Genomic DNA, 21,980 nt, shown 5'->3' with positions numbered 1-21,980 from the left:
TTTTCCGGCCCCATGCAGAGACACATGGGGAATAAAAGTGGTGATTCAGACCCATGGGTAAGGTCTCGAGATATAAGCTTATCCAGACGTAATACAGTCTTTTCTGCTCTCCTCTATGGCTTCCCATTGTTTACTCTCCCATATGCCTCGCATTATAAAGTTAAATACGGGAAATAAATCATCTATATATTAATTAGCCCCTCTAGGGAAAAAGCAACACTCTCTTTTGACAGTGTCCTATTTTATTTTAGAAGAGCAGGTTCGTGCGCTTGAAATTCTGCTCGAAAGCAAAAACTGTGTATTGAAGGTAAACATTACTAGCAGCCTAGTTATCAGCTCCGAATCGAGGCGAAAGCACGTGTTTGGGGCTCAAGAGAATGGGCATATTAATCTTAAAGGATTCAAGAGGGTGTTGATGAGAGATCTTTGGATGCCCAGGTTTCAAAGTGCTCTCCGGTTTCGCTTGGCATTATTCTGATATCAATTCCCTGCAGGGGCTGCTTTGTGAGCTGTGGCGCTCTTAGAAGGATCGAATATGAAACTTTTGATTGGTTGGAAATCCTACGGTCCACAACAAGGAGGTCTAGCCCCTTCACTGCCTTGGGCACCATAAACCTCGCTGCTAAGAAGTTTGATACTAACTACCCTAAAATCATATAAAGAACCCTATCGCCTTATCTAACTGTCTACCTACGTCTGGGTAAGCCGACTACTGTGCGGGTTTGTAGCCTAGTCATCATCACGGAAGGGGCGCCAAGCAATGAGATCGAGACAACGCCAAGAGTCACGCTCATACATACATTTTCCAGGGTTTCTCGTGCTAAGCTCAAGACGAGCGTGAACCGCGTATCCGTTGAATAATACTTCCCTCGGCGGTATGTGTATCCTCCCATCCGGGAAGAGCGAGGGTATTCCCCTTAAGTCTCATTATAAGAATAGGCTTTTACATGGTGTACCTACCATAGAAAGACCATCCTCGTACTCGAACTTCTAAATCCTCGTACCGCACATTCACTAGTGAGAGATTTCTGGTTAGCAAATTGAAGCTCAATGTGGTGAATTGCGTTTCTTGATTTAAACATGCCTATCCGTGAGATCTCAGTGCTCGCAGAACGCGAAATTCGGATATTACCTCCCAATGTAGTTCTGCAGGCCAAGGTTTTGCTGACCGGTCTGGCAACGGTCCGGGCTCTGACCTATCAATCCCCCTCGTAGTTACAGTGAACTTGATGTGCGATAGTATAGCAAAGGCTGGGTTGTCGAATATATAGTAAATAATGACAATTATACCATCACAGTCGTCTTTAAGTTGTGATCAATCTAACAACTCCTCAAAATGATAGTGATTATAATAAATTATTTAACGTCCAGTCAGCGTGTAAACTATCTACCCATGACACGGCAATGGCGTGAGGGACGATTGGAGTACCGGAGCAGAGCCAGTATATCGCTTGATATGAGAAAGTCACTCCTCATAAATTACCTAAGGTAGGTTGGCTACTTTCCGACATCGTAAAAAGGTGAGGCGTCTACGATCTCAGCCGTCGCCTATACTCTATCACCTTTCAAACATCTCATGCGTAGGGTTCCTTAAACGTGTAGCTCTGTGAAAGCCTCCAAAGCTCATCTCTGCCAGGGACTAAGCCTAAGAATTTAAAAAATCTTCCTTCACGCTTGTTGATCTTATGCCGACTGTCGGACTTGGCATTGCGGATCTGATAAAACTCGGGACGGATCAGATAACCACCTACAGCTATCCCCAAGCCCAGGTTTACACCTAGCTTAATTCCAAGTAAGATCCAGCAAGGCCATTGGTAGACGCCAAGATTTCTCGACGAGCCGTACATAAAGATCTTTAACATATCTTATCCCTTTCAGGAATTAAATCCCACTCTACACTACAACCCATCGACTGATTACTTGGGGCTAGAGAAGAAAACGGGGGATATCCTGGATAACAAACACGTAATTAGCTGGACAGACGCGTGAATTAGAGATCCTACAGAATGTAGAGATGGATAGATATAAAGCGCTTTACGATACCAGCTCCGTTACACCGATTATCACGCCTACATCCTATTCACATATATCGAGGAGTGCATTATAACTTGTGCAACAGTTTCCCCTGTGATGGCAGCTCCCCAAGTCCAAACTGTACCTGTTGCTCAGGAACAGGATATCGAAAAGAAAACATCGGGCGACGATGATGTTAAGGAAGTCAAAGATGTCCCTGGAATCGAGTCCGATGCGAGCTCCGGCCATAAGCAAGATGGCGTAAAGCAAGTCGAGGCCATTACTACGGTCTGGTCAAAAGACTTGCTTGTCGTTATGTATATCCTGTGAGTTTTCATTATTGTAATTTACGACACCACCAATAAAATACATCGATGCTAACATATATCGCAACTGGGCAGGCTCTATATGGTGACCTTCGTCGATATGCTATTGCAGTCTGTCCAATCCAACCTCGTACCTTTCGTCACCTCCGCCTTCAATAAGCACGGATTGCTAGCGACAACCGGAATAGTCGCCACTATCATTGGCGGAGTATGTAAATTGACCATCGCAAAAGTTATCGATATTTGGGGTCGATGCGAGGGTTTTATTGTTATGGTGGTTCTTGTCGTTATCGGCATGATCATGAAAGCAACGTGCGTGAACGTCGAAATGTATGCCGCTGCTCATACACTCTATTGGGTCGGCCATCTGGGTATGCAGTATATCATCGATATCATCCTCGCCGATACTACGACTCTCAAGAACCGGATAATCATGTACGGTATCAATGCAACCCCTACGATCGCTACTACGTTTGCTGGCCCCAAGATTGCCGACCTGTTCTACACTTATGTCGACTTCCGATGGGCTTTCGGCGCATTCTCTATCATTTTGGTAGTATTCTGTCTTCCAGTTTCTATTATCTTCATCCTTAGCAAACGCAAGGCCGTTAAGTTAGGTGTCTATCCTGAAAGGGTCAAGACCCGAACATTTTGGGGATCCCTTAAACATTATTTCATCGAATTTGATGGTAAGGATACAAATATTGCTTCCGATAGAGATATAGTGAACGCTAACATAATTAGTAATCGGAATGCTTCTGACTATTGCTGGGTGGTCTTTACTTCTCTTACCTTTTAGCATAGTCGGTTATGCACCCCGTGGATGGAGGACTGGATATATCATAGCAATGAAAATTCTTGGTGCTGTCTCGTTAGCTGCCTTCGTGGTCTGGGAAAGATTCTTCGCACCTGTTGCGTACTTTCCCTTCAAGTTCCTCAAAGATAGAACCATTCTCGGTGCCTGTACGCTTTACGGCGTCATGTTCCTCTCCGTCTAGTAAGTATCAGTCCAATATCTTAGGTTTCTTAGCAGTATTACTGACATAGGGGCTTAGCTGTTGGGACAGCTACTACGGATCATACTTGCAGGTTGTACACGATGAGAGTATCACGATCTCAGGTTACGTACTGAATTCTTTCTCGCTCACGTCGTCCTTCATTGGCCCGTTTGTTGGCCTGTAAGTCCTAACCCCATAAAAAGACCAATGTTAACAAGATTCATTCTAACCTCATGTGACCAACCTAGTCTCATACGGCACACTGGCGACTACAAATGGACTGCAATCGCTGGAATTCCATTTTGCGTCCTAGGTACCGTGCTATTAGTCCACTTCCGCACACCGGAGACTTACGTTGGGTATCTCGTGATGTGTCAAATCTTCAACGGCGTCGCAAGCGGAATCTGGGTTCTTACGGCACAGCTTGCGATTATGGCCTCGGTTACGCATCAAGAAATTGCCGTAGCTATGGCTATATTTGGCCTTTTCGGATCTATTGGCGCTGCTATTGGCCTCGCTATCGCTGGTGCACTGTGGAACAATGTTCTCCCCCAAAAGCTACATGAATTCTTACCAGAGGATAGTAAGGGCCTAGTCTCCAAGATTTTTGGCAATATTGCCGTACAGAAATCTTATCCAGTGGGTAGTCCTATCCGCCATGCAATCATCGAGGCTTTCGGCGACGTGCAGAAGAAAATGGTTATTGCTGGTTCAGCATTCATCCCTATCTGTGTTATCTGCGTTCTTGTCTGGAGGAATATCAATGTCGTGAAGTTGGAAGAAACACGAGGGAAGCAGACAAAAGGCAATGTGTGGTGAGCCTTACGTCTTACTGTAATAATTATCACATTTATACTGGGAATGAAAAGGGGTTATCCCTATTTGAGAAGACGCATTAGCATGGATCCTATATAGACTCTAGTAGGGTAATTGGGAAAGATTACCTAGGTACCTAGGTGTACCTATACCTATCATCGAACCATGCTGTATTGCAGCGAAGTAATATGACCTGTGGTTCTACCACACTCACTCAATAGTTAGCGGTAAAGGTGCATAAGCATTGGTACCCGAACAAAATATTTAAATCCAGGACAATTTCTTTGTGCGGGTAGAATCGTCACTTGAAACAAAATTTCACGGTCTTTTTTCGCTCATATCTAAGTCATAACAATCGTCTACAACTGCTCTGATTTCTTTCTATAAGTTATCAATAACCATGTTCGGTAGCAATGATAATACATTGTTTTTATCAATACATACATTATATACGTGAGGTTCTACAGCGATTCTCTACGTAATACCATCGAGGAAGTTGCCTATCATTAGTCTCCTAACAATTATAATACCTTAAAACAACCAAAAATAACGTACAGTTATCTAATTTAATACTATAAATTAGAAATGGCCGCAAGGGAGTTCAAAATGCTAAACAGCATAGATGTCAGGCCCAGCGAGGGTAGGGGGTTTGGCCTCTTTGCTAAGGCAAATATCCCAGCAAATACCATCATCAGCAGTGAAACGGCGACCATTTATGGACCACCGAGTATTCGGTCCAGGTCTGACGAACAAAAGGTCAATGTCTTTTGTGATGCGTTCGCCTCAGCCAGTGAGTCAAATCGTAGTCGATTGGATAGCCACGCTTGGAACCCTGAACAGTACGAGCAGCATAAGGATCTATACAATCATTTTGACAAGTGGCTAAAGAATTACATGCGAAGTAGCGGAAGTTATGAACCGGGATTCAATCGAACTGAGGCGGTAATGGCACTTATAAAAGCCTACTCGATATTTTGGATCAATGCCAGCGGGACCCCTGATAACGGAGCCGCGGTGTATAGTACTTTCGCCCGTTCTAACCACTCCTGCAGACCAAATGCTACCTGGAGATATAGAGGTGATCCACCTTATCATCTAGAGATGGTAACGGAATGTGATATCCCCGCGGGTGAAGAGGTAACTGTCTCCTATGACAATCTCTCGAGGCTGAAATTGGATGAGAGGCAGAAGCTGTTGTCGAATTGGGGGTTCACATGTAAATGTGAAAGATGTACCGAGGAAGAATATATGTTAGGCCTATAGTGTCTGCAAAAACAAAGGGAACATGGGCAGTCTGTATAAAAAAGAAAGCGTAAGCCCTATCCCATCGACAAGTAGATATGTATCCTGAAATATATGAATATGTTAAACTAGCTGATAAAGGAAGAACGAGTCAAGTAATATAGTAATATACCTAAGCACTCTGATTCTAGTATATAATTTCCTTATGAGTCCAATTCCCTAAAAGTTCTTTAAACGTCGCTGACCCACCCTCCATCAATCACGTAGCTACTCCCAGTGATAGCGCTGGAATCATCTGCAGCAAGAAAGAGTATCAGTCTCGCTACCTCATCAGGCATGAGATCTCTCTTCAAACTTTGCGCGGCCATCACTTCGGCGCGGTACTCATCCGTTAAGACCTCATCGATCTGCCTCTGCGTCGCAATGGCGCCGGGAACAACGCTGTTCACCCTGATGCCGTACTGACCAAACTCCCTGCTGTGCGTTCTCGTCATACCAACCACTGCCGCTTTGCACATCGTGTAGAGAGGAAGCCCGACGGCTGGAATGCGCCACGTGATGGATCCCATATTGATGATACTGCCTGATGCCTTCTTCTGCATCGCCGGCACCACCGCCTGCGTTAGAAAGAACTGATGACGAAGATTTACATTGACGTCGTGATCCCACGACTCAGGCGTTACCTGAGTGGTCGGGACTCTCGTCTGGGCGCCGGCACGAGCGGCGTTGTTTAGAAGAACATCCACCGTGCCGTGGTCGGCGAGCGCCTTCTCCGCGCATTCCTTGAGGCGAGCCAAGTCGGTCACATCGCAGTGGAGGAACGTGGGCTGGGTAGCGCCAGGAATTTCCTTGATCTTCTCAAGCAGTTTCTTTGCTGAAACGTCCGAGTAATCCAAAAAGACGACATTGGAGCCTTGCCGACAGAAAAGCTCGACCGATGCTGCTCCGATGCCTTCGGCCCCTCCAGTTATCAAGACAGTCTTTCCCCGCAGGCTTGGGTACGTCGCATACTTCTCCATGGTAGCTGACTGATTATAGGGGGCGGGGGCGTCTAATGATTAGATGATGCTAGATAATGTATTCTGGAGGTATGCACCGTTAACAAAACCACAATGTAAGCAAATGAATAGGTGGGGTTGGGGAGATAAGAAAAGTCGAAGGAGAAAAGGTCCTATAAATAAAAGAACCACAGAAGTTAAATCATATCCTATGCACGCTCCCCTCAGCATAGGTAATGATTCAATCTTGGCTATATAGGCTATACCAAATGCAGATGATGCTCGCACAAGCTCCAATTAACTGACATTGTGGACAGACACCCCTATGTCTTTGTTTGAATTACATTAGGCAACTAGTTGTAATTCAGATATCATACCATAATATAGATATTTTCTAAAAGATTATACATTTATGTTAATTATAGTAGTTATTCTATACCCGTATTATCACATTATCATTACGATAAATTTATCCCTACTCCTCCTACGAGCCGTAATCACAAGTAGGACAGTAGGTCTTCGAATTATTAGTCGCCGGATATAAATCCTCTCCATACGTAGAATTCAACGAGATGCTACCCACAACATTTCCAGACTCGAGACGGATCCATGTATCAACCTCAAATTTTGCTAGTTTCGACTTCGTTGCGAGAACCTGGCGAGCCCCCCTTTCCCAGTTACCGTAACCACCGTACCCTGAATGCTGACTGAAACACAAGTTAACGTCATTGCGAGGCGAAACCGTCATGTTAGGGAGTAGGCTATCCCATTTATAACACCACGTATTTCCATGATCATGCCCTGAGAAGACAGCCATTAACCCTGGAACAGCCGAGATGGCCTGCATAAACGGAATATCTTGGCCGCCGTAGTCGCAAGTACCATCGTTCCGACCGTCTGCACACCATCCTTGGGCCTGGGGAGCCAGCGGATAGTCGTCGTTTATCCCTGGCTCGGCATGCGGATTGATACCTTCTTTCTGCAGGACGTACGATGCGTAAGTTGGGATATGGACAAACGCCAACGACGGGATAGTCTTGCTGTACTTCTTAACAAGTTTATTATTCGTCTGGAGAAACCAGTTCACGACGCTGAAGTCGACCCAATCTGGCTGGCCAACCCGGTTTCCAGACCCGTCCTTCTGCTGATATCGGAACCCTCCCCTGCTGTCAAAAAACCAAAGTATCAGCTCGGGGGCGCTATTTTCATCGCTGCAATCGCTGTCATAAACTGGGAGATAGTAATTTGACGTCCCCGCTTCTTCATCGAAAACCATCTGTGTCGTCCGACTATTGCTCCACCGCTTTTCGCGGGAGAGAATGGTACTGCCGGATATGTTATAGTCATAGTCATGATTGCCGTACGTTGACGCCCAGGTAAGACCTCGATCTACAAGAGGGCCCACGATCTGGTCGACATAAACCGTACTGTTCTCCAGAAATCCGTTTTCGCCAGTAATCAGGTCGCCATTCAAAACAACAAGTCCAGGCGACTCTGCTTCAAGGATCTTGTTGATGACCTTGACAGAGTTGATATCCTGTTGGGGTCCCCATTGGTCCCAGGCGTCTAATTCGAATAGTTTAGCTTTTATTCCATAGGCAATTAGGTCATTTTAGACGGGGTCATACTTTCGCCAAAATGTAAATCTTCAAATATGGATATCTGGAACGTCCCGTCGCTTTTAAAAGTGAGAGGTCCCAAGGAACCTGTGCTATTAACAGATATCTTAGCTAGAGGCTTCGCATCTATCGACGCTATACACGTCAACATAACCAAGGCCGTGAAAAACATAGTGAACCAAAGCGACAAGTCGTTATTAGCATACTTACTTCCAGAGATTAGACAGTGGATGAGATGATGGCTCGCCCGTCGAGGGGGTATGGCCAATATGTACTTGGCTCATGCTGTGAACACTGACAAGGTAGGGGACTAGGTAAGGGACTAGGTATGAGAAATAGGGTTGCAGCGCGTAGTCACTATCTGATTCACGTTTTTAAAGTGTGTGTCGTAAACTTAAAGGAATGATCGGACTCCCCACCCGATTGAGTGTCTCAGTTATTATTGCCTGCCCTTTTCTCTTTCCCGATAGATAAACTTCAACGAGTCGGATGTCAAACCCCGCAGTGTGTCGCAGACAGAATCTGTAATTGGCTCATGGGACTCGACTTAGTACAAGCGCCATCTGTACCTACATGTAACCTATTTGACCCCGGTCGCATCAATACTACATCGTAGCATACTAGCAAGACAGATGGCTTTTAATAGACCAAATTTGATATAGTATGTCTAACAAATAATATATTCTCTATATGGTAAGCAGATCAAGATTAACTCGAGAAAACGATGAAACCAGGTAGAAGCCTGATTGATAGATAAGCTAAAGAGTTCAAACGGCACTGGAGTAAAACAAGATTCCTCGATTAAAGGATTGATTTTGTTCTAAGCATTTGAATCTGCGTGCAGTTATTACTAAATTAAACTATGCTAATTTATCATTGACCATAAAGAAACCTTTATTTAAGAATTTTACATTTTACGTTGGTAACAAGTCATAGTCCCGTGCCTTGATCATAGCAGACAATGTCTATACTAGGTACCTATTCATTGTTTTCCAAAACCAATCCACTATACCCGCATGTCGTCTACTATCTCAATACTGTGTGTATTTATACTCGACTTCGACTCATCACATGGCTGTTTTATCGCTTTCAAAGCACATCCAGTATTTGTCATTTAGGTAGGTATTATGAGACTACCTTAGGTACGTATACCCCTTTTTACGAAGGGTTAATGATTTTATTCATGTAAGCAATAACCTAATATCCAAATCTTGATCGCGTCCATACGTTCGCAGATTTTCTAGATTCTGTCACTTGTAGCGGATGTTCCACAGCTCAATTGAAGACCTTTTATTTAAAAGCCAGCTTCAACGTAAAGGGGTTTAAAGGGGGAACAAAAGATAGGGGATAGTCTCGGTGGATATAAAGTGGTCCGTGCATCTTGAATGTCCTAGATGTATCTTGACTTCATATGTGACAGTATGAGTTATAAAACCTGGCATGATATATTTACTATTACTACGAAAGATTTTCATTTGTCTCAATTTAAACACATGACTTTTCTATCCGGTAAGCGAAGGTAACAACATGGTATTTCAAAATACCGGGTTTTTACAGGTGGATACTTTCTATCTCTTACAGGGTACCTGTCGACCTATATAGCAGTGCCCATAGTAGCCGTTGTGGAGTCTCCATTTTCGATGGCCTTATGTTTTCGACCCGGAATCCCCTTAGACTCGGAGGCTTGGCTCCGCCAAGGAGTCTCAGGAAAGATATCTTCAACTTAATTCCTCAAAATTTGGATAATTCATTCTCACTTACATGAGATATAGTTAAACCTGAGTTATGTCGTTCCAGAAGACTATGCGCCAATTTTTGCTTCTCTTTCAATTCACGACTGCTCTTGCTAATATAGTGCAGCCCCGTCTCGAGTCGCAGACATGCGCGGTACCTAATCCACTATTCATATTTGACACTGAGATATGTATATCTTCTGAGGGTTTTCCTGCCGGGCATGGCAGCCTGCTAGGTGAACCATCATCGCCACTAAAGGCCTGGAAATCGGGCGGTCTTTGTCGCGGCGCTAGAGCTGATAAGTTCTGCGTCTTCACTAACGAAGTGTTCAACCGGGGTGAAGGTGTCTCGGTGATCACTACCTCAAAGAGTATTTCAACTATTTCAACACGGCCGGCTTTCATCACGGAGGAGCACGCGGAAATTGATTCAAAATCAAAGTTGGCCATCCCCTACCGCGAAGTGGAAATACCAGGTAAAGATATCGGACTGGTAGCAACAAGGGCGATACGAGCAGGAGAGCTCATAATGGCACGAACACCCGCTATAATGGTAAACGAAAAAGCAATCAATACTCTAGGAAAGAAGGCTGTATCAGAACTCCTTGTTCGCGCTGTTGAAAATCTCCCTTCTCAACACAGAGAAAGTTTACTCAAGTTGTCGACGCATAGCAGTACAAGTGACTATGGCGATAAACTTTATAAAATTCTCCAAACAAATTCATTCCGAACGGGTTACCACGATGGGATCAACCCGTTTTATTCTCTATTCACTGAAGGTTTGTTTATACAACTACCTACCTAGGCATCATGTTTCTGGCTCTGTGGGTCCATGATCTCTTCATCAGCAACTAATATATGAACTGGCAGTATCGCGACTCAATCATGACTGTCGGCCCACGTGCGCCTACTATTTCGATCACAGAGATTTTCATCATAAAGTATTAGCTGTGCGAGATGTTATGGAGGGTGAGGAGCTCACGATAGCCTATTATGAGTGAGTTAGAAGCCATGATAGAAGAGATCTACTTACTAAAAAGATTTAGCCCTCTTCAATCGCACTCTACGAGGCAAGAGAAGTTACAAAAAGAATGGGGTTTCCGGTGTTCATGTCAGAGGTGCAGTGCCAATGCGACGGCGATAGCTGAATCGGATCGTAGAGTTTCTCAAATACATGCTCTATGGAAAGAGTTGGATGACCACTCGGCATCATCAAAAGGATCTTCCAAAAAGGCGGAACTTTTAGTATCGCTATACGAACAAGAGGGGATCTTAGGCCGGTTAAATGAAGCCTATTATCGAGCGGCAATCGAATATATTGGGATTGGTGATGCTAAAATGGCAATCAAATATGCTGCTCTGTGCATCGAAAATGGCCTACTGTTTGTAGGACCCGATCGTCCTTTTATCAAGAACATGCAAGAACTCATTGCGAATCCAACGGAGTATCCTAAATGGAAGTTCCGCTTGAGGGCCAATTAAATAATTGCCAGTTAAATCTCGCAGTCATTTTTACTTCATCAATATTCAACACCAGTGGAGAACGAGGCATAAAGACCTACCTGTTATAGGTCAGACATCCAAATGTTATAATAGAATATTGGTTTAACTATAATAACAGAAAACTGCATAGGAGGTAATGATTACCTAACAAATAGCTCCTATTTGAATAAGGCGGTGGACGTGAAGTCGTCCGGTAGTAGCCGTCGGCAATCCCGGCTATAAGTCCTGAAAGAAAACCACCTACGCACGTGGCAAGTTGCAATGCATGTTGGGATTTGGGAGGGGTTGATGCTTTTGGGATCCGGGGTTGTAAGGATCTACGTTACAATGTGCCGAGTGAGTGGAGAACAGAGATCGTATGTAATATTTCCTCGTAACAGCTTTAATGTAAATTCTCACCATTTTCAAGTATCACTATCCATGCTACCATGGAATCGCTCATCATCCTTTCCCAAAAGGCATTGGTCGAGCATACGTTGAGCTCCCTTGCCATTGGGAGTCTTCTCGCAGTACTGCTTTACGTTGTTGGAAATGAAATCCTACGCAGTCAGTCGCGAATCTCTGGATTAAAAGGCCCGAGAGGTCTCCCGATTTTTGGGAATTTAATCGACATATGGTCTAATGCGGCATTAAAGTATCAGGAATGGGCCAAAGAGTATGGCGATGTCTATCAGGTCCAACTAGGAAATACTAGCGTCGTTGTTGTTAATAGTGCTGCTACGGCGAAGGAATTGTTCATATCTAATTCTCAAGCTTTAAGTTCTCGGCCGATAAGTTATACATTTCATAAGGTATGTTGTACACGCAATCAAGCTTCCGTGTGCAGCTTTCGTTGATGCGTTCTGCCCCTATAGGTAGCTTCCAGTACTGCTGGCTTCACAATTGGCACATCGCCCTACGATGATAGCTTAAAGCGAAAGAAGAAGGCCGCGGCGGTAGCCTTGAACCGTCCCGCTATCAAGACATATGTCCCGTACCTTGATCTAGAGACAAAGACGTTCATTCGAGATCTCCTCAACTATGGAAAAGCCGGGAAGCTTGCGGTTGATCCACTTCCCTTGGTTCAACGAGTGAGCCTCTCGCTGATGACGACAATCAACTGGGGCGTTCGGATTACTTCTATTGAAGATGAATTATTTAAAGAGATAGTATCCGTCGAAGAGGGACTCAACAAGACCAGATCCACTGTCGGCAATACTCAAGATCACATTCCTTTGCTACGCCTTAACCCCTTAAACCAGAATTCTGCCAATGCTCGACAATTGCGCCAGCGCCGAGACCGGTACCTTTCTATACTGAACAAGGATCTTGCGGAGAAAGTATCAAAAGGCACTAACAAACCATGCATCCAGGCGAGCGTAATTAAGTATAAGGAGGTTCAGCTCAGTGACACCGAATTAGTTGCTTTCAGCTTGTCTGTGCTGGGAGGAGGTTTCGAGACTGTGTCAACTACTGTGCAATGGTCGATTGCTTACTTCGCGCTACATCCGGAGATCCAAGATAAGGCCTATACCGAGATTCAGCAGTTCCAGGGGTCTAATGAGCCATTGTGTGATGCTGCCGACGATCAAAAATGTGCTTATGTACTAGCACTGGTAAAAGAAGCTCTTCGATACTTCTCTGTCATCCCTCTAGCGCTCCCAAGAGCATCCATCAGAGATGTTGAATACAATGGCATCGTAATACCATCTGGGAGCACTGTGTACATGAATGCATGGGCCTGTAATCATGGTAAGAGAACCACCACCACTCCAGATCCCATAACTTCATTATTTAGCTACTTCAACTTACACAATATGTGGCTATAGATCCCGAACTATGGTCTGACCCCGACAGTTTTGTGCCTGAACGATGGTTAGAGAAACCCGAAGCCCCTTTATTTACATTCGGCCTAGGATACCGTATGTGCGCAGCGCATATCCTTGCTACCCGCGAGGTGTATATCATCTTTATGAGGCTATTGAGTAGCTTTCGCTTTGTGGCCTCAGGTGATATACAATGCGATCCTAGCATCGATATGGTTAATCCAAAAGATTTAATCATGGTTCCCAAGCCATATCGTGTACTATGTGTGCCTAGGGATGAAGAAAAGCTCAGGGCAGCATTGGATACATCTGAATAAAGAGACAGTCTAGGAACAACCATCAATATATCACTAAATTGACTTTGCTTCAAAATCGCGCTTCAGTTCTCCTTTAGGTATACGACAGTGCGAGATAGATCCCGAGGCCAGGTTAGATACCGGAAGTGTGCTTGATGTAGTGATAGATATGTGAAAACGAAAAATATTCTCAATCACCGTAAGAACTGCTTTGGCCCCTTCCCAATAAAGGCCTTGGATACCTTGCATATAAAATATAGCACTTGAATTTGTTGGAGTATATCCTTATCCTAAGTCTGAAGTCCCTACATGCTTTCGTATGATTCACCGCCCAGGCGCCGTTTATTACGAGGTAAAGCAAGAAGCATGGGAACAACTTCATAGTTCCGCAAGGAACTCCAAACCTGATCATGGACGTTTGGAGTTATACACCGAGAATATTCTTTGTTCCAAATGTTTCATCCAGAATCCTGATAAGAGTTTCCGATATGTAGGTATATACCGCATTGTTAAGGATCCAATCTCTTTCAGGAGTTATAAAGACTCTTTAAAAGTCTAAGTAGTTCATAATCACATTGTCCACGATTGTTTTCTGGATATCTTCTATAAATGAGACTAACTACTCTCTATGATGGAAAGGTTATACCATAGTATCCACCTACATCGATCACTGTCGAAACTAATAACTATCTTCAACTAAAGCCAGCAATACTTCATATTTTTATTTTACTTCCTAGAACTTTCCATCATGTGCTATAGGAACGTTTACAAATACGCAGGCTGTGGTTGCGCCTATGACCCGCCTAGGGTCGTGCACACTAGCACAACTCCGACCTGTTCACCTCCTTACCCGGACAGAGTAGTCACTAGACCCGGGAACTGCAGTATGCATACTATAGAAAGCTAGATCCAGGTACCCCTTACTCATGGGATTCATGAGGATCAAGGCTACTGTCACAGATCCAATCCTATGGGATAGGATCACTGTGGTACCTACCCTAGGTACGTTATTTAGCTAATCATCTATACGAGGCGATTTACCTAGTCTATGTACGATTGTTCGAATTTATAACTTTAACAAAATATATAACTAGTTGCATACACTTACGTAGATTTTGAAACCTGTGCATAACTGATCGTACATAATTTATAATGTTTATTCCAAGTGCCACTGAGGATACGGATTTGTTTTTAAGACTTCATTTACCTAGTATGATCCTACCTAGGGTGGCTCTTTATTAACCCCTATCTATGCCACGTGCTTGCCTACGGCTGAATATGTATGTTTATATGCTAAGACGAAGAGCTTCACCATGGAATATATTATTTGAGAATAAAGAATTAGTCATAGGTATCTAGGTCGATAAACTGTACATGACCCTAATTTGCAAAGCCCTTTATGAAGTCCTGGAGCTCTACGTCGCTGAATTCTTTCACGCCGAGCAGATCGTTATCTACTTTCTCGAAGTGGCTACCGTATCCTTCTCCCCATATCGCCGCAGCTATAAAAGCCATTCTATCGTGATTACCCTTCTCGAGCTCTGCGTAGGCTTGCTTGAGGTGCTCGTCGGTAGACTTGACTTCTGACTTCCATCCGTCCGATCCAACTGCTTTCTTAGCTTGCTCGAGGAGCTTCTTCAAGGAAATTTGTACATTGTGCACATAAACATTGCGGTTCTTGGTCTCCTCAGGGTGCTTAAGCACCTCCGACACGGCCTTGGCGGTAGATGCGACAGTGGTGATGCTAAAAGGCCTGTCGCCGCCGTTCCAAAGTGTAATGTTCTTGCCCTTGGGGTCGATGAGAAAGCCGTACTGGAGCCCCATATCCAAGAAAGGCCCGGTGGATATCAGCGTGTATGTTATAGAACCAGCCGCTGCCTCCTTCTTCAGGACTTCGGTGACAGCCTTCTTCGCTTGGAATGGAGGTAAGCTAAGAGCCTTCTCGTTCTCCGCATCTCCACCATATTCCGAGGGGATAAAGCGCTTGACGCCGACTTTAACTGCGGCTCGAATTAGAGGGATTTGGTATGGCAACCCCTCGAAGCCAACGGTTGACACAACCGCGTCTTGGCCACTGAGCGCCTTCTCAAGTGACTCGGGAGACTCATAATCGATTTCAGCAACAGTCACTGAGGACGGGAATTTTTTCGTGGCTCCTTTGCGGGCAAGTACGGTGACTTCAAAACCGTCTTCGAGGAGCTGTTTTAGTACTGCTGGGCCTACGTTGCCGGTAGCCTGTGTTATATTAAATTATCAGCTACTGGTTCTCTCTCATGCCAGATGGGACATTCGGGTGAATTCTTACCCCTGCGATTGCAACTTTGGTAATGCTACTCATCTTGTCGAACAAATTCGGTTTTAGTGATATCTATCTCCCAACTAAGGTATGAATATCTTGGAATTGGGTATGTGTAAATTACTACCTAAGATACTGAATATATTTGATATAGTATTGAGGGGTATATATAGCTACAGGTCCACATCGCTTAGGGTGTATGACACGTAAGACGCAACGAGCATCATACATTACCATCACATCGGTATTCGATACAGTCCGAAGCCGATGCGCACATCCCACAGGCTCTCTATAGGTGTAGCGGGCAAGATATTACGGTATCAAAGCTAGCCATACGTGATTCTAAGGGTAGCCGTTGTTACGTAAGTGTGGAAGGGCAGTAGATACTTCTCGTAATCATACTTGTTACTTGATTAACAATAGAGATTCCAAGTGTGATCTTAGCTCGTTCGGTTGACAAGATGAAGGTAACATTGCGGCTTTTGGCGAGGGTCCTATCTCCGCGCTTATAAATTGAGCACTACTCTAACCGCTACGTAGCCTGCTCTAATGGAGTATCGACCGGAAACAATTCCGCGGTAAAGAGCGAGCTACCTACGTATTTATCACGTAAACGGTGTTGACGTGCTTGATTTAATATCGTATGTATAGCCGAATAGAAGCGAGGATATAGAAATTCTAGTGTATGACAAAGGTTCCGACCAAGAGGGCTAGAGAGGTGATATTTTATCGATACGGTGGTATCCCTGTTCACAAGGAATCTGATATATTAGGAGCTTGATCCTGTAGCTTTTCGGCCGAACTGGATAGATCACCGAGTATTCGGAGTAAGACAGGGTATGGGATGAGATCATTATAGAAGTCATTTCACAATTCACTAATACAATATAGTGGAGTAGAAATGGAAGCATTACATTAACCATCACTAACAGGTATATATATTGCCAACATTGTCAACTTTTTGACTTTAGGAGCTTACGAAGGCTCTATCTAATAACATTTTCTTCTCCTACTAGTAAATACCTAATCTGCTATGATATTGAGACTTTGGTATAAACCTCATATTATCACAAATGGAACATAGAAGTACTAATCTCGATCCTATGGTTATTAGCATTTAAATGCCTCAATGAATGCATATATGGTGTAGTTGATAATACACAAAGATAATGTTGAAGAGTGTTTTCATAGCCCTGAACGCCTCACAGTACCTTCCTTAAAGGCGTTGAGCCTATTGAGCTCTAAGATGCATTTCCCATACCGTGTTCATGGATGAGCTTGATGTTGAAATCCCACGCTCCAAACCCAAAACGCCTCGAATGCACATGCATACCTGCCTGTAGGTACCTAATTCTATCCTGTAATCTATCTGTATGTCCTATTCAGCCCAACAAGACTTAGGAACTCGTTTCTAGTCTTTTCTTTTCTTTCGAAACAGCCGAGCACGCAACTAGTGATTGTGCTGGTAGTCGTCTTTTCAACACCCCGCATGACCATGCTAGAAATAATAGTGGTCAGTGCTTGAAATGAGAATAGGAGGCAGTGGAATGGTGCGTACCAGAGATGGCTTGACTCCATCACAACTGCCACACCCTGAGGTTTCAGAACCTCCATGATAGCATTGGCAACTTCTCTCGTTAATCTCTCCTGGACTTGCAGTCGGCGGCTGAACATTTCGGCAATACGCGGTAGCTTAGAAATGCCGATAACATTCTTGTTCGGAATGTATCCGATATGCATCTAATAGAAAATCAGAATATGAAGTAAAATAGCGAATTGGGATAACTGACCTTCCCAGTAAAGGGCACCAAGTGGTGTTCGCAGAGACTGAATATTTCTATGTCTTTCACGATAACCATCTCATTATGGTTCTCGTGGAAGATAGCATTGTTCACAATGTCCCTGACGTTCTGCTGATATCCCTTTGTGAAGAAAAGCATCGCTTTCGCATATCGTTTCGGAGTATCGAGAACGCCCTCTCTGTCTGGGTCTTCGCCAACGCACTCTAGAATTGTCCGAATGGCTCCTCGCATTTTCTCCAATCTCTCGGCTGCTTGCTCGGAACTCTCCTCAAGTCGTTCTCGGGTCCCCCGACCTGAATTATGTAAGTGGTGGAAGTTGATCGTTGAAGCTGCTCAAATACGTACTTGGCCGGCTTAGGCCATCAAAGTCAATAACCGGACTGGGCGACCTGGTTTCCATACCCTCGGTCTTAGCCTTCTTGTGCTTCTTCCCACGAGGCTCATCCATGGGATCCCGCGCTGCTTTGCTGATGCTGTTCCTCCTCTTTAACGACTTTGAAGGTCCATTCATCTCTGATATGCCTCCATCTTTCGCTCTTCTTCTCCTCTTCTTCTTGTTGGCCCTCCTATCGTCTCGACTTTGGTCGTGGTCTTGTATTTCGCTGCCATGAACGGAGTCGTCAACATCGGAGACTCCCGTGACGGAGCTGGTAGAAGGATCTATGGTTGCCATTTCTAAATCGTTGAGCTTTGGGTCAGCGAACTATACCATTCTGCCTTTCTCTGGCCGAGGCGTTAAACTGGCGCAAGGACGTTATAAGAGGGGCTGTCTCTGGGTTTAGTGTAAGGAAAGTTATGTAGGATGCTTACGGAGCGGGAAAATCTGACTGTAAGTTCCAATCAGCTCAATCAGGTTAAGCACATGTATGATGTGCGGAGGCGAAGTCCTTGGTGCTTATGGCAGCTGAGATGGAATCTTTTGAATCCCACTCTAATGCGAACTTTATTAAGGTAGACTGGATTTGCAAGTATCGAAAATTGACTCTTCAATTGTCCGTTATCGCGTTATCGTCTTAGAGGTATGTATGTAAGGGTAAGTCATGTTCATGGGGTTAGCTTCGGCTTATGTAGGTGGTACAATGTAGTACCTAGGTAGGTACCTAGGTACCCACAATGATGTTTGTACCTTCTTCGATTGCCTGCCCCTTGCTGCTTGCCTCTGATTGCATGCCCCATGTGGCTTGAGTTTGTACGGCTCAAGCTCCTCCGTCATTCAGCATGCATCACTCATCAAAAGTTCCTTAGCAACAACAACTCTCTGATTGTTTTCTATTAGCCATCCATCGTTTTACGCAGCATTCCCAATCAAGCTGTTCAACTAAAACATTCGCTCCTTTCGCATTCAACCTGACTACGTTACCTGCCTAAGAGTTCGGAAGCGAAGATCCGTCGCGCCCTCTGGAGACTTCGAGTGGACTTCACTAAACTAGGCTCTCTACCTAAACAAGACAATATGGCATCCCCTCCTCGCGCCTACTCGCCTGCGGGTTCTCCGCCATACTCTTCTAGCGCGCAGTTGCCATCGAAGAAGCGTGGCTCCACAACTGCTGATCTCTCATCTCAACCGCCCTCCCTCAAACGTCGCAAAGCATCTGTCATGTCCGTAGCCTCCGTAGGCTCAGCCCATCCTCTTCGACAGACATCCTTTCCGCCCGACGAATCTCAAATACGAGCCTTCTCTCCGTCCTACCGACGATCTCCAAGTGTCGATACCATGAGCCTCGTTAGTGGCAGTCAAGTTAGCGGCGCGCCCGCAAAGAAAAAACGCGGTAGAAAGTCAAAAGCGGAGCGCGCAAGCGAAGCGGCCGCTGAAGCCATGCGAGACGGGTCTCCAAGCGTTGTAGGAGGTCGCGCACCTACTATCCTTAGTAATGCGAGCGGTAATCATGCTGGGAAGGACGTCGACCCAGACTCCAGGAAAGAAGAGGAGTTCGAGATACCCGAGAATATGGCTAGCATGTCTGCTGCTCGAACTAAGGAGCAGCTCGAAGAAGAGAAGGAGCTAAATGCGCTTCTCAAGACGCAAATGGATGCTCTGCAGTTCGACCGGTACGAGGTCTGGCATCGCCAAACTCTTAAGACCTCAGACGTAAAGAGGGCAAGTCGTCATACCCTATGCTAATGGTTGCCCCAGTTGATTATGGTATAACTAACCGTCCCCATCCTTATATAGCATATCAATAGCGTCACATCGCAGTCATGCCCTACCAATGTTCATCAGATGATGCAGGTAGTCTGTAAAATGTATCTTGGAGATATCGTCGAGTCCGCGCGTGAGGTTCAACAAGAATGGATACAATTAGGCGAGAAGCAAACCGACTTATCTGACGACGATCTTAAGCCTGCGAACGAGTTATCAAAACACCGCCGGCAAGCCCCCTTACGGCCCGAGCATCTTCGCGAAGCATATAGACGCCGCAAGGCCGGTACTGAAAACGGTGGCTCTTTAGGGAGCTTGATGGTTTGGAACCAGCAAACGCAAAACGGAGCTGAAAGATTCGCGGTAAGGGCAGGTGGCCGTCGAATATTCAAATAATAATGTTCTGTTGTGGGAATCATCTCCACTTCGACTTCGGAAGGCGCCGAAGCTCAATACTTTGAATATTGAGTATATCTTACTCATAGGCCTACCTATTTGACAAAGGTATTGTTGATAATCCACATAACATGATGATACTAAGTGCCATGCTTAACAATATCCTCTATCTGTTTAGGTCTTTTACCGTGTACTGATAGAGAGCGTATACTGCTTAATGTCCAACGCGGCATGACCTCACAACACTAGACCTGAAATGCCTAGTCGGATCGGCGATACGGGCTCATCCGATTCCTCATCCAATTCCAACTAATTCGATGGACCATATGCGGGATTAGATAGGAAGAGAAATAGGTCAAACAATCACAGACAACTAGATGACCAAACCACAGCATATTCAGGACTAACTATCCTGAAATGTATACTTAACTATTGCTCTAAAATAGTCTGAGCAAAGACCTGGTCTTCTTATAGCTGATACAAGCAAGTTTGATACTCAAATGCCTTAGATACCATTCGGTATTCGATGGCAAAAGTACATCCCTTCACAGGACCTCCAATATTATACTACACCTAAGTCCCTGATCTACCTAGGTAGGTAGAAATATGAGATTTTAATAATAGCTTAATTGCGTTAATTTGTAGACTTCTAGTCTGATATATAAATTATCATCATGCTTAAGTACCTATCTTGGATTCATCAGGCGCATAATTACCTGAAGCATCGCAAGGCTGGATGCTTTTAAGCAATCAATTTTGTAGTCTTCCAAAAGTAACTAAACTATTGCACTTACGTCATTCTTGACAAAAATATTTTCTTACTGTCGACAGCGACAGCGTACCCGATTTAATGAATTGGCTTTCACGTGATATAGTTAGCTCTGTAGTGCCCCCACTACGTACTCTAAATTATAAAGCTATTTGGAAAACTTTTTTGTACAGTACACCAGCCCTTATAGCTCAGTGGTAGAGCGCAGCACTTGTAATTCTTCTGAAGATATTCTACAAGTCCATGCTGAGGTCCATCGTTCAATCCGGTGTGGGGGCACATTATCTTTTGCAATTTTCTCTTTCATTTTTATCTTTTATGTTTCAATCTTTCTCTTGAAGATGTTCTTCAAATTGTTTTTTGGTTGTTTCTTTTTTTTTACCTACCTGCCACCTACTTTAGGTGCTTATCATGGAAGTTAATGTTGTTCAAACAACACCAATTAATTGCCCCGGATGTCTTCATCCTTTAGGTAACTTCAAACATTGCACCAGCGGCAAAGCAATCCGTGTCTATCTCTCTACCTGCTACGAAAAGGTCATGTCAAATGACGGAATTTAGGCAACCACTATAAAAACAGCATTGATTGGCATTTTCAAAGTAAGCGACCATGATCAACCTCTATCTAATATGTAGTTTGAATTGTGGCATATTTGTTGCCTCTATTATCACGATGTAAAATAATTGCTCGGATTTGAAGCAATCAACAAGTCACGTAAAACCAGGTACTTTAGTTTGTATTTGCATCATCTAGCATACGCGAATTTTCAATTGTAATTCTGATGTGGTTGATGTTTAACTATCATCAGGTGGCGCGAGCTAGATCGGTTAACCCTACGAAGAAATACGGGTTGGTGGATATCTTATAAAGAAATTCCGAGCAGATCACTAGTTAGTTAAACGACATACGTCCATCCCTCTAGATATATATATCAAGTCGGTAAGATCCTTATAGTGGTGGTAATTTACGGGACTTTTCATACGAAGAGCTGACTTACACTCGTTCGAACGGGATGAGAATAGAGTAGAACGAGCGAGGTACAGATAGACGCTCCTGGGTAACAGAACCCTGGTATCTACCTACCAACCGCGTACAGCCGCATCGAAAAAGAGCCCGTTCAAATCGCAGAAAATTTGAATCTTGAGAAGACCTGTTACAAACCTTCACGTCCTTTTATAGCACGAGCCGCAGATCTCAACACTGAGAAACTCGTATTTAGCTACTTAC

General features: G+C 44.4%; 10 protein-coding genes and 1 non-coding gene across 11 annotated transcripts; 6 read left to right on the top strand and 5 right to left on the bottom strand.

Moving 5' to 3' along the window:
- Positions 1 to 1,916: 1,916 nt before the first annotated feature.
- F4817DRAFT_364518 (MFS general substrate transporter) lies at positions 1,917 to 4,264 on the top strand. The gene is made up of 5 exons (XM_049306762.1): positions 1,917 to 2,339; positions 2,415 to 3,028; positions 3,084 to 3,336; positions 3,395 to 3,517; positions 3,586 to 4,264. Exons 1-5 carry the CDS (start codon positions 2,131 to 2,133, stop codon positions 4,154 to 4,156), a joined length of 1,770 nt encoding a protein of 589 aa, XP_049160112.1. The 5' UTR covers positions 1,917 to 2,130; the 3' UTR covers positions 4,157 to 4,264.
- Positions 4,265 to 4,534: 270 nt separating this feature from the next.
- F4817DRAFT_72369 (SET domain-containing protein) lies at positions 4,535 to 5,571 on the top strand. Its single transcript, XM_049307818.1, has one exon. It carries the CDS (start codon positions 4,739 to 4,741, stop codon positions 5,414 to 5,416), a length of 678 nt encoding a protein of 225 aa, XP_049160111.1. The 5' UTR covers positions 4,535 to 4,738; the 3' UTR covers positions 5,417 to 5,571.
- On the bottom strand, positions 5,521 to 6,524 carry F4817DRAFT_72358 (NAD(P)-binding protein). Its single transcript, XM_049307817.1, has one exon. It carries the CDS (start codon positions 6,412 to 6,414, stop codon positions 5,626 to 5,628), a length of 789 nt encoding a protein of 262 aa, XP_049160110.1. The 5' UTR covers positions 6,415 to 6,524; the 3' UTR covers positions 5,521 to 5,625.
- A 214-nt stretch (positions 6,525 to 6,738) lies between these two features.
- F4817DRAFT_334785 (Metallo-dependent phosphatase) lies at positions 6,739 to 8,488 on the bottom strand. The gene is made up of 2 exons (XM_049302944.1): positions 8,022 to 8,488; positions 6,739 to 7,959 (listed from the first exon to the last, which is right to left on the bottom strand). The coding sequence occupies exons 1-2, from the start codon at positions 8,182 to 8,184 to the stop codon at positions 6,878 to 6,880; spliced, it is 1,245 nt and encodes a 414-aa protein (XP_049160109.1). The 5' UTR covers positions 8,185 to 8,488; the 3' UTR covers positions 6,739 to 6,877.
- Positions 8,489 to 9,447: 959 nt separating this feature from the next.
- On the top strand, positions 9,448 to 11,569 carry F4817DRAFT_334783 (SET domain-containing protein). Its single transcript, XM_049302943.1, has 4 exons — positions 9,448 to 10,524; positions 10,616 to 10,742; positions 10,792 to 11,316; positions 11,367 to 11,569. Exons 1-3 carry the CDS (start codon positions 9,798 to 9,800, stop codon positions 11,225 to 11,227), a joined length of 1,290 nt encoding a protein of 429 aa, XP_049160108.1. The 5' UTR covers positions 9,448 to 9,797; the 3' UTR covers positions 11,228 to 11,316; positions 11,367 to 11,569.
- A 107-nt stretch (positions 11,570 to 11,676) lies between these two features.
- On the top strand, positions 11,677 to 13,609 carry F4817DRAFT_364514 (cytochrome P450; the record flags this gene model as incomplete). Its single annotated transcript, XM_049306761.1, has 3 exons — positions 11,677 to 12,039; positions 12,103 to 12,979; positions 13,057 to 13,609. 3 exons carry the CDS (start codon positions 11,677 to 11,679, stop codon positions 13,368 to 13,370), a joined length of 1,554 nt encoding a protein of 517 aa, XP_049160107.1. The 3' UTR covers positions 13,371 to 13,609.
- A 1,046-nt stretch (positions 13,610 to 14,655) lies between these two features.
- F4817DRAFT_334779 (NAD(P)-binding protein) lies at positions 14,656 to 15,784 on the bottom strand. Its single transcript, XM_049302942.1, has 2 exons — positions 15,655 to 15,784; positions 14,656 to 15,584 (listed from the first exon to the last, which is right to left on the bottom strand). The coding sequence occupies exons 1-2, from the start codon at positions 15,685 to 15,687 to the stop codon at positions 14,730 to 14,732; spliced, it is 888 nt and encodes a 295-aa protein (XP_049160106.1). The 5' UTR covers positions 15,688 to 15,784; the 3' UTR covers positions 14,656 to 14,729.
- Positions 15,785 to 16,136: 352 nt separating this feature from the next.
- On the bottom strand, positions 16,137 to 16,592 carry F4817DRAFT_334778 (uncharacterized protein). Its single transcript, XM_049302941.1, has one exon. It carries the CDS (start codon positions 16,566 to 16,568, stop codon positions 16,356 to 16,358), a length of 213 nt encoding a protein of 70 aa, XP_049160105.1. The 5' UTR covers positions 16,569 to 16,592; the 3' UTR covers positions 16,137 to 16,355.
- Positions 16,593 to 16,620: 28 nt separating this feature from the next.
- F4817DRAFT_334777 (GTP cyclohydrolase I) lies at positions 16,621 to 18,280 on the bottom strand. The gene is made up of 4 exons (XM_049302940.1): positions 17,793 to 18,280; positions 17,436 to 17,740; positions 17,204 to 17,385; positions 16,621 to 17,143 (listed from the first exon to the last, which is right to left on the bottom strand). The coding sequence occupies exons 1-4, from the start codon at positions 18,118 to 18,120 to the stop codon at positions 17,011 to 17,013; spliced, it is 948 nt and encodes a 315-aa protein (XP_049160104.1). The 5' UTR covers positions 18,121 to 18,280; the 3' UTR covers positions 16,621 to 17,010.
- On the top strand, positions 18,262 to 20,326 carry F4817DRAFT_72285 (transcription initiation factor TFIID-like protein). The gene is made up of 2 exons (XM_049307816.1): positions 18,262 to 19,545; positions 19,621 to 20,326. Exons 1-2 carry the CDS (start codon positions 18,901 to 18,903, stop codon positions 19,981 to 19,983), a joined length of 1,008 nt encoding a protein of 335 aa, XP_049160103.1. The 5' UTR covers positions 18,262 to 18,900; the 3' UTR covers positions 19,984 to 20,326.
- Positions 20,327 to 20,932: 606 nt separating this feature from the next.
- On the top strand, positions 20,933 to 21,031 carry F4817DRAFT_t75. Its single transcript has one exon. It is a non-coding gene; the product is annotated as a tRNA-Thr (tRNA).
- Positions 21,032 to 21,980: the final 949 nt, after the last annotated feature.

This window comes from Daldinia loculata, assembly GCF_022478755.1.
Source record: "Daldinia loculata strain CBS 113971 unplaced genomic scaffold F4817scaffold_18, whole genome shotgun sequence".
Lineage (NCBI taxonomy): Eukaryota > Fungi > Ascomycota > Sordariomycetes > Xylariales > Hypoxylaceae > Daldinia > Daldinia loculata.
This window is presented reverse-complemented; position numbering and strand designations above follow the sequence as displayed.

What these genes read in the sequence shown, in the direction of transcription:
- F4817DRAFT_72369 (XM_049307818.1), top strand. Translation starts at nt 4,739, where the DNA reads ATGGCCGCAAGGGAGTTCAAAATGCTAAACAGCATAGATGTCAGGCCC.
- F4817DRAFT_72358 (XM_049307817.1), bottom strand. Translation starts at nt 6,414, where the DNA reads ATGGAGAAGTATGCGACGTACCCAAGCCTGCGGGGAAAGACTGTCTTG.
- F4817DRAFT_364518 (XM_049306762.1), top strand. Translation starts at nt 2,131, where the DNA reads ATGGCAGCTCCCCAAGTCCAAACTGTACCTGTTGCTCAGGAACAGGAT. An exon ending in TTATTTCATCGAATTTGATG is followed by an intron (nt 3,029 to 3,083) that starts GTAAGGATACAA and finishes TAACATAATTAG; the next exon opens with TAATCGGAATGCTTCTGACT. An exon ending in ATTGGCCCGTTTGTTGGCCT is followed by an intron (nt 3,518 to 3,585) that starts GTAAGTCCTAAC and finishes TGACCAACCTAG; the next exon opens with TCTCATACGGCACACTGGCG.
- F4817DRAFT_334779 (XM_049302942.1), bottom strand. Translation starts at nt 15,687, where the DNA reads ATGAGTAGCATTACCAAAGTTGCAATCGCAGGG. An exon ending in CCAAAGTTGCAATCGCAGGG is followed by an intron (nt 15,585 to 15,654) that starts GTAAGAATTCAC and finishes AATATAACACAG; the next exon opens with GCTACCGGCAACGTAGGCCC.
- F4817DRAFT_334777 (XM_049302940.1), bottom strand. Translation starts at nt 18,120, where the DNA reads ATGGCAACCATAGATCCTTCTACCAGCTCCGTCACGGGAGTCTCCGAT. An exon ending in TGATGGCCTAAGCCGGCCAA is followed by an intron (nt 17,741 to 17,792) that starts GTACGTATTTGA and finishes TACATAATTCAG; the next exon opens with GTCGGGGGACCCGAGAACGA. An exon ending in TGGTGCCCTTTACTGGGAAG is followed by an intron (nt 17,386 to 17,435) that starts GTCAGTTATCCC and finishes ATTTTCTATTAG; the next exon opens with ATGCATATCGGATACATTCC.
- F4817DRAFT_72285 (XM_049307816.1), top strand. Translation starts at nt 18,901, where the DNA reads ATGGCATCCCCTCCTCGCGCCTACTCGCCTGCGGGTTCTCCGCCATAC. An exon ending in AGACCTCAGACGTAAAGAGG is followed by an intron (nt 19,546 to 19,620) that starts GCAAGTCGTCAT and finishes ATCCTTATATAG; the next exon opens with CATATCAATAGCGTCACATC.
- F4817DRAFT_334778 (XM_049302941.1), bottom strand. Translation starts at nt 16,568, where the DNA reads ATGGTTAATGTAATGCTTCCATTTCTACTCCACTATATTGTATTAGTG.
- F4817DRAFT_334785 (XM_049302944.1), bottom strand. Translation starts at nt 8,184, where the DNA reads ATGTTTTTCACGGCCTTGGTTATGTTGACGTGTATAGCGTCGATAGAT. An exon ending in AGATTTACATTTTGGCGAAA is followed by an intron (nt 7,960 to 8,021) that starts GTATGACCCCGT and finishes TATTCGAATTAG; the next exon opens with ACGCCTGGGACCAATGGGGA.
- F4817DRAFT_334783 (XM_049302943.1), top strand. Translation starts at nt 9,798, where the DNA reads ATGTCGTTCCAGAAGACTATGCGCCAATTTTTGCTTCTCTTTCAATTC. An exon ending in TTATTCTCTATTCACTGAAG is followed by an intron (nt 10,525 to 10,615) that starts GTTTGTTTATAC and finishes ATGAACTGGCAG; the next exon opens with TATCGCGACTCAATCATGAC. An exon ending in CTCACGATAGCCTATTATGA is followed by an intron (nt 10,743 to 10,791) that starts GTGAGTTAGAAG and finishes AAAAAGATTTAG; the next exon opens with CCCTCTTCAATCGCACTCTA.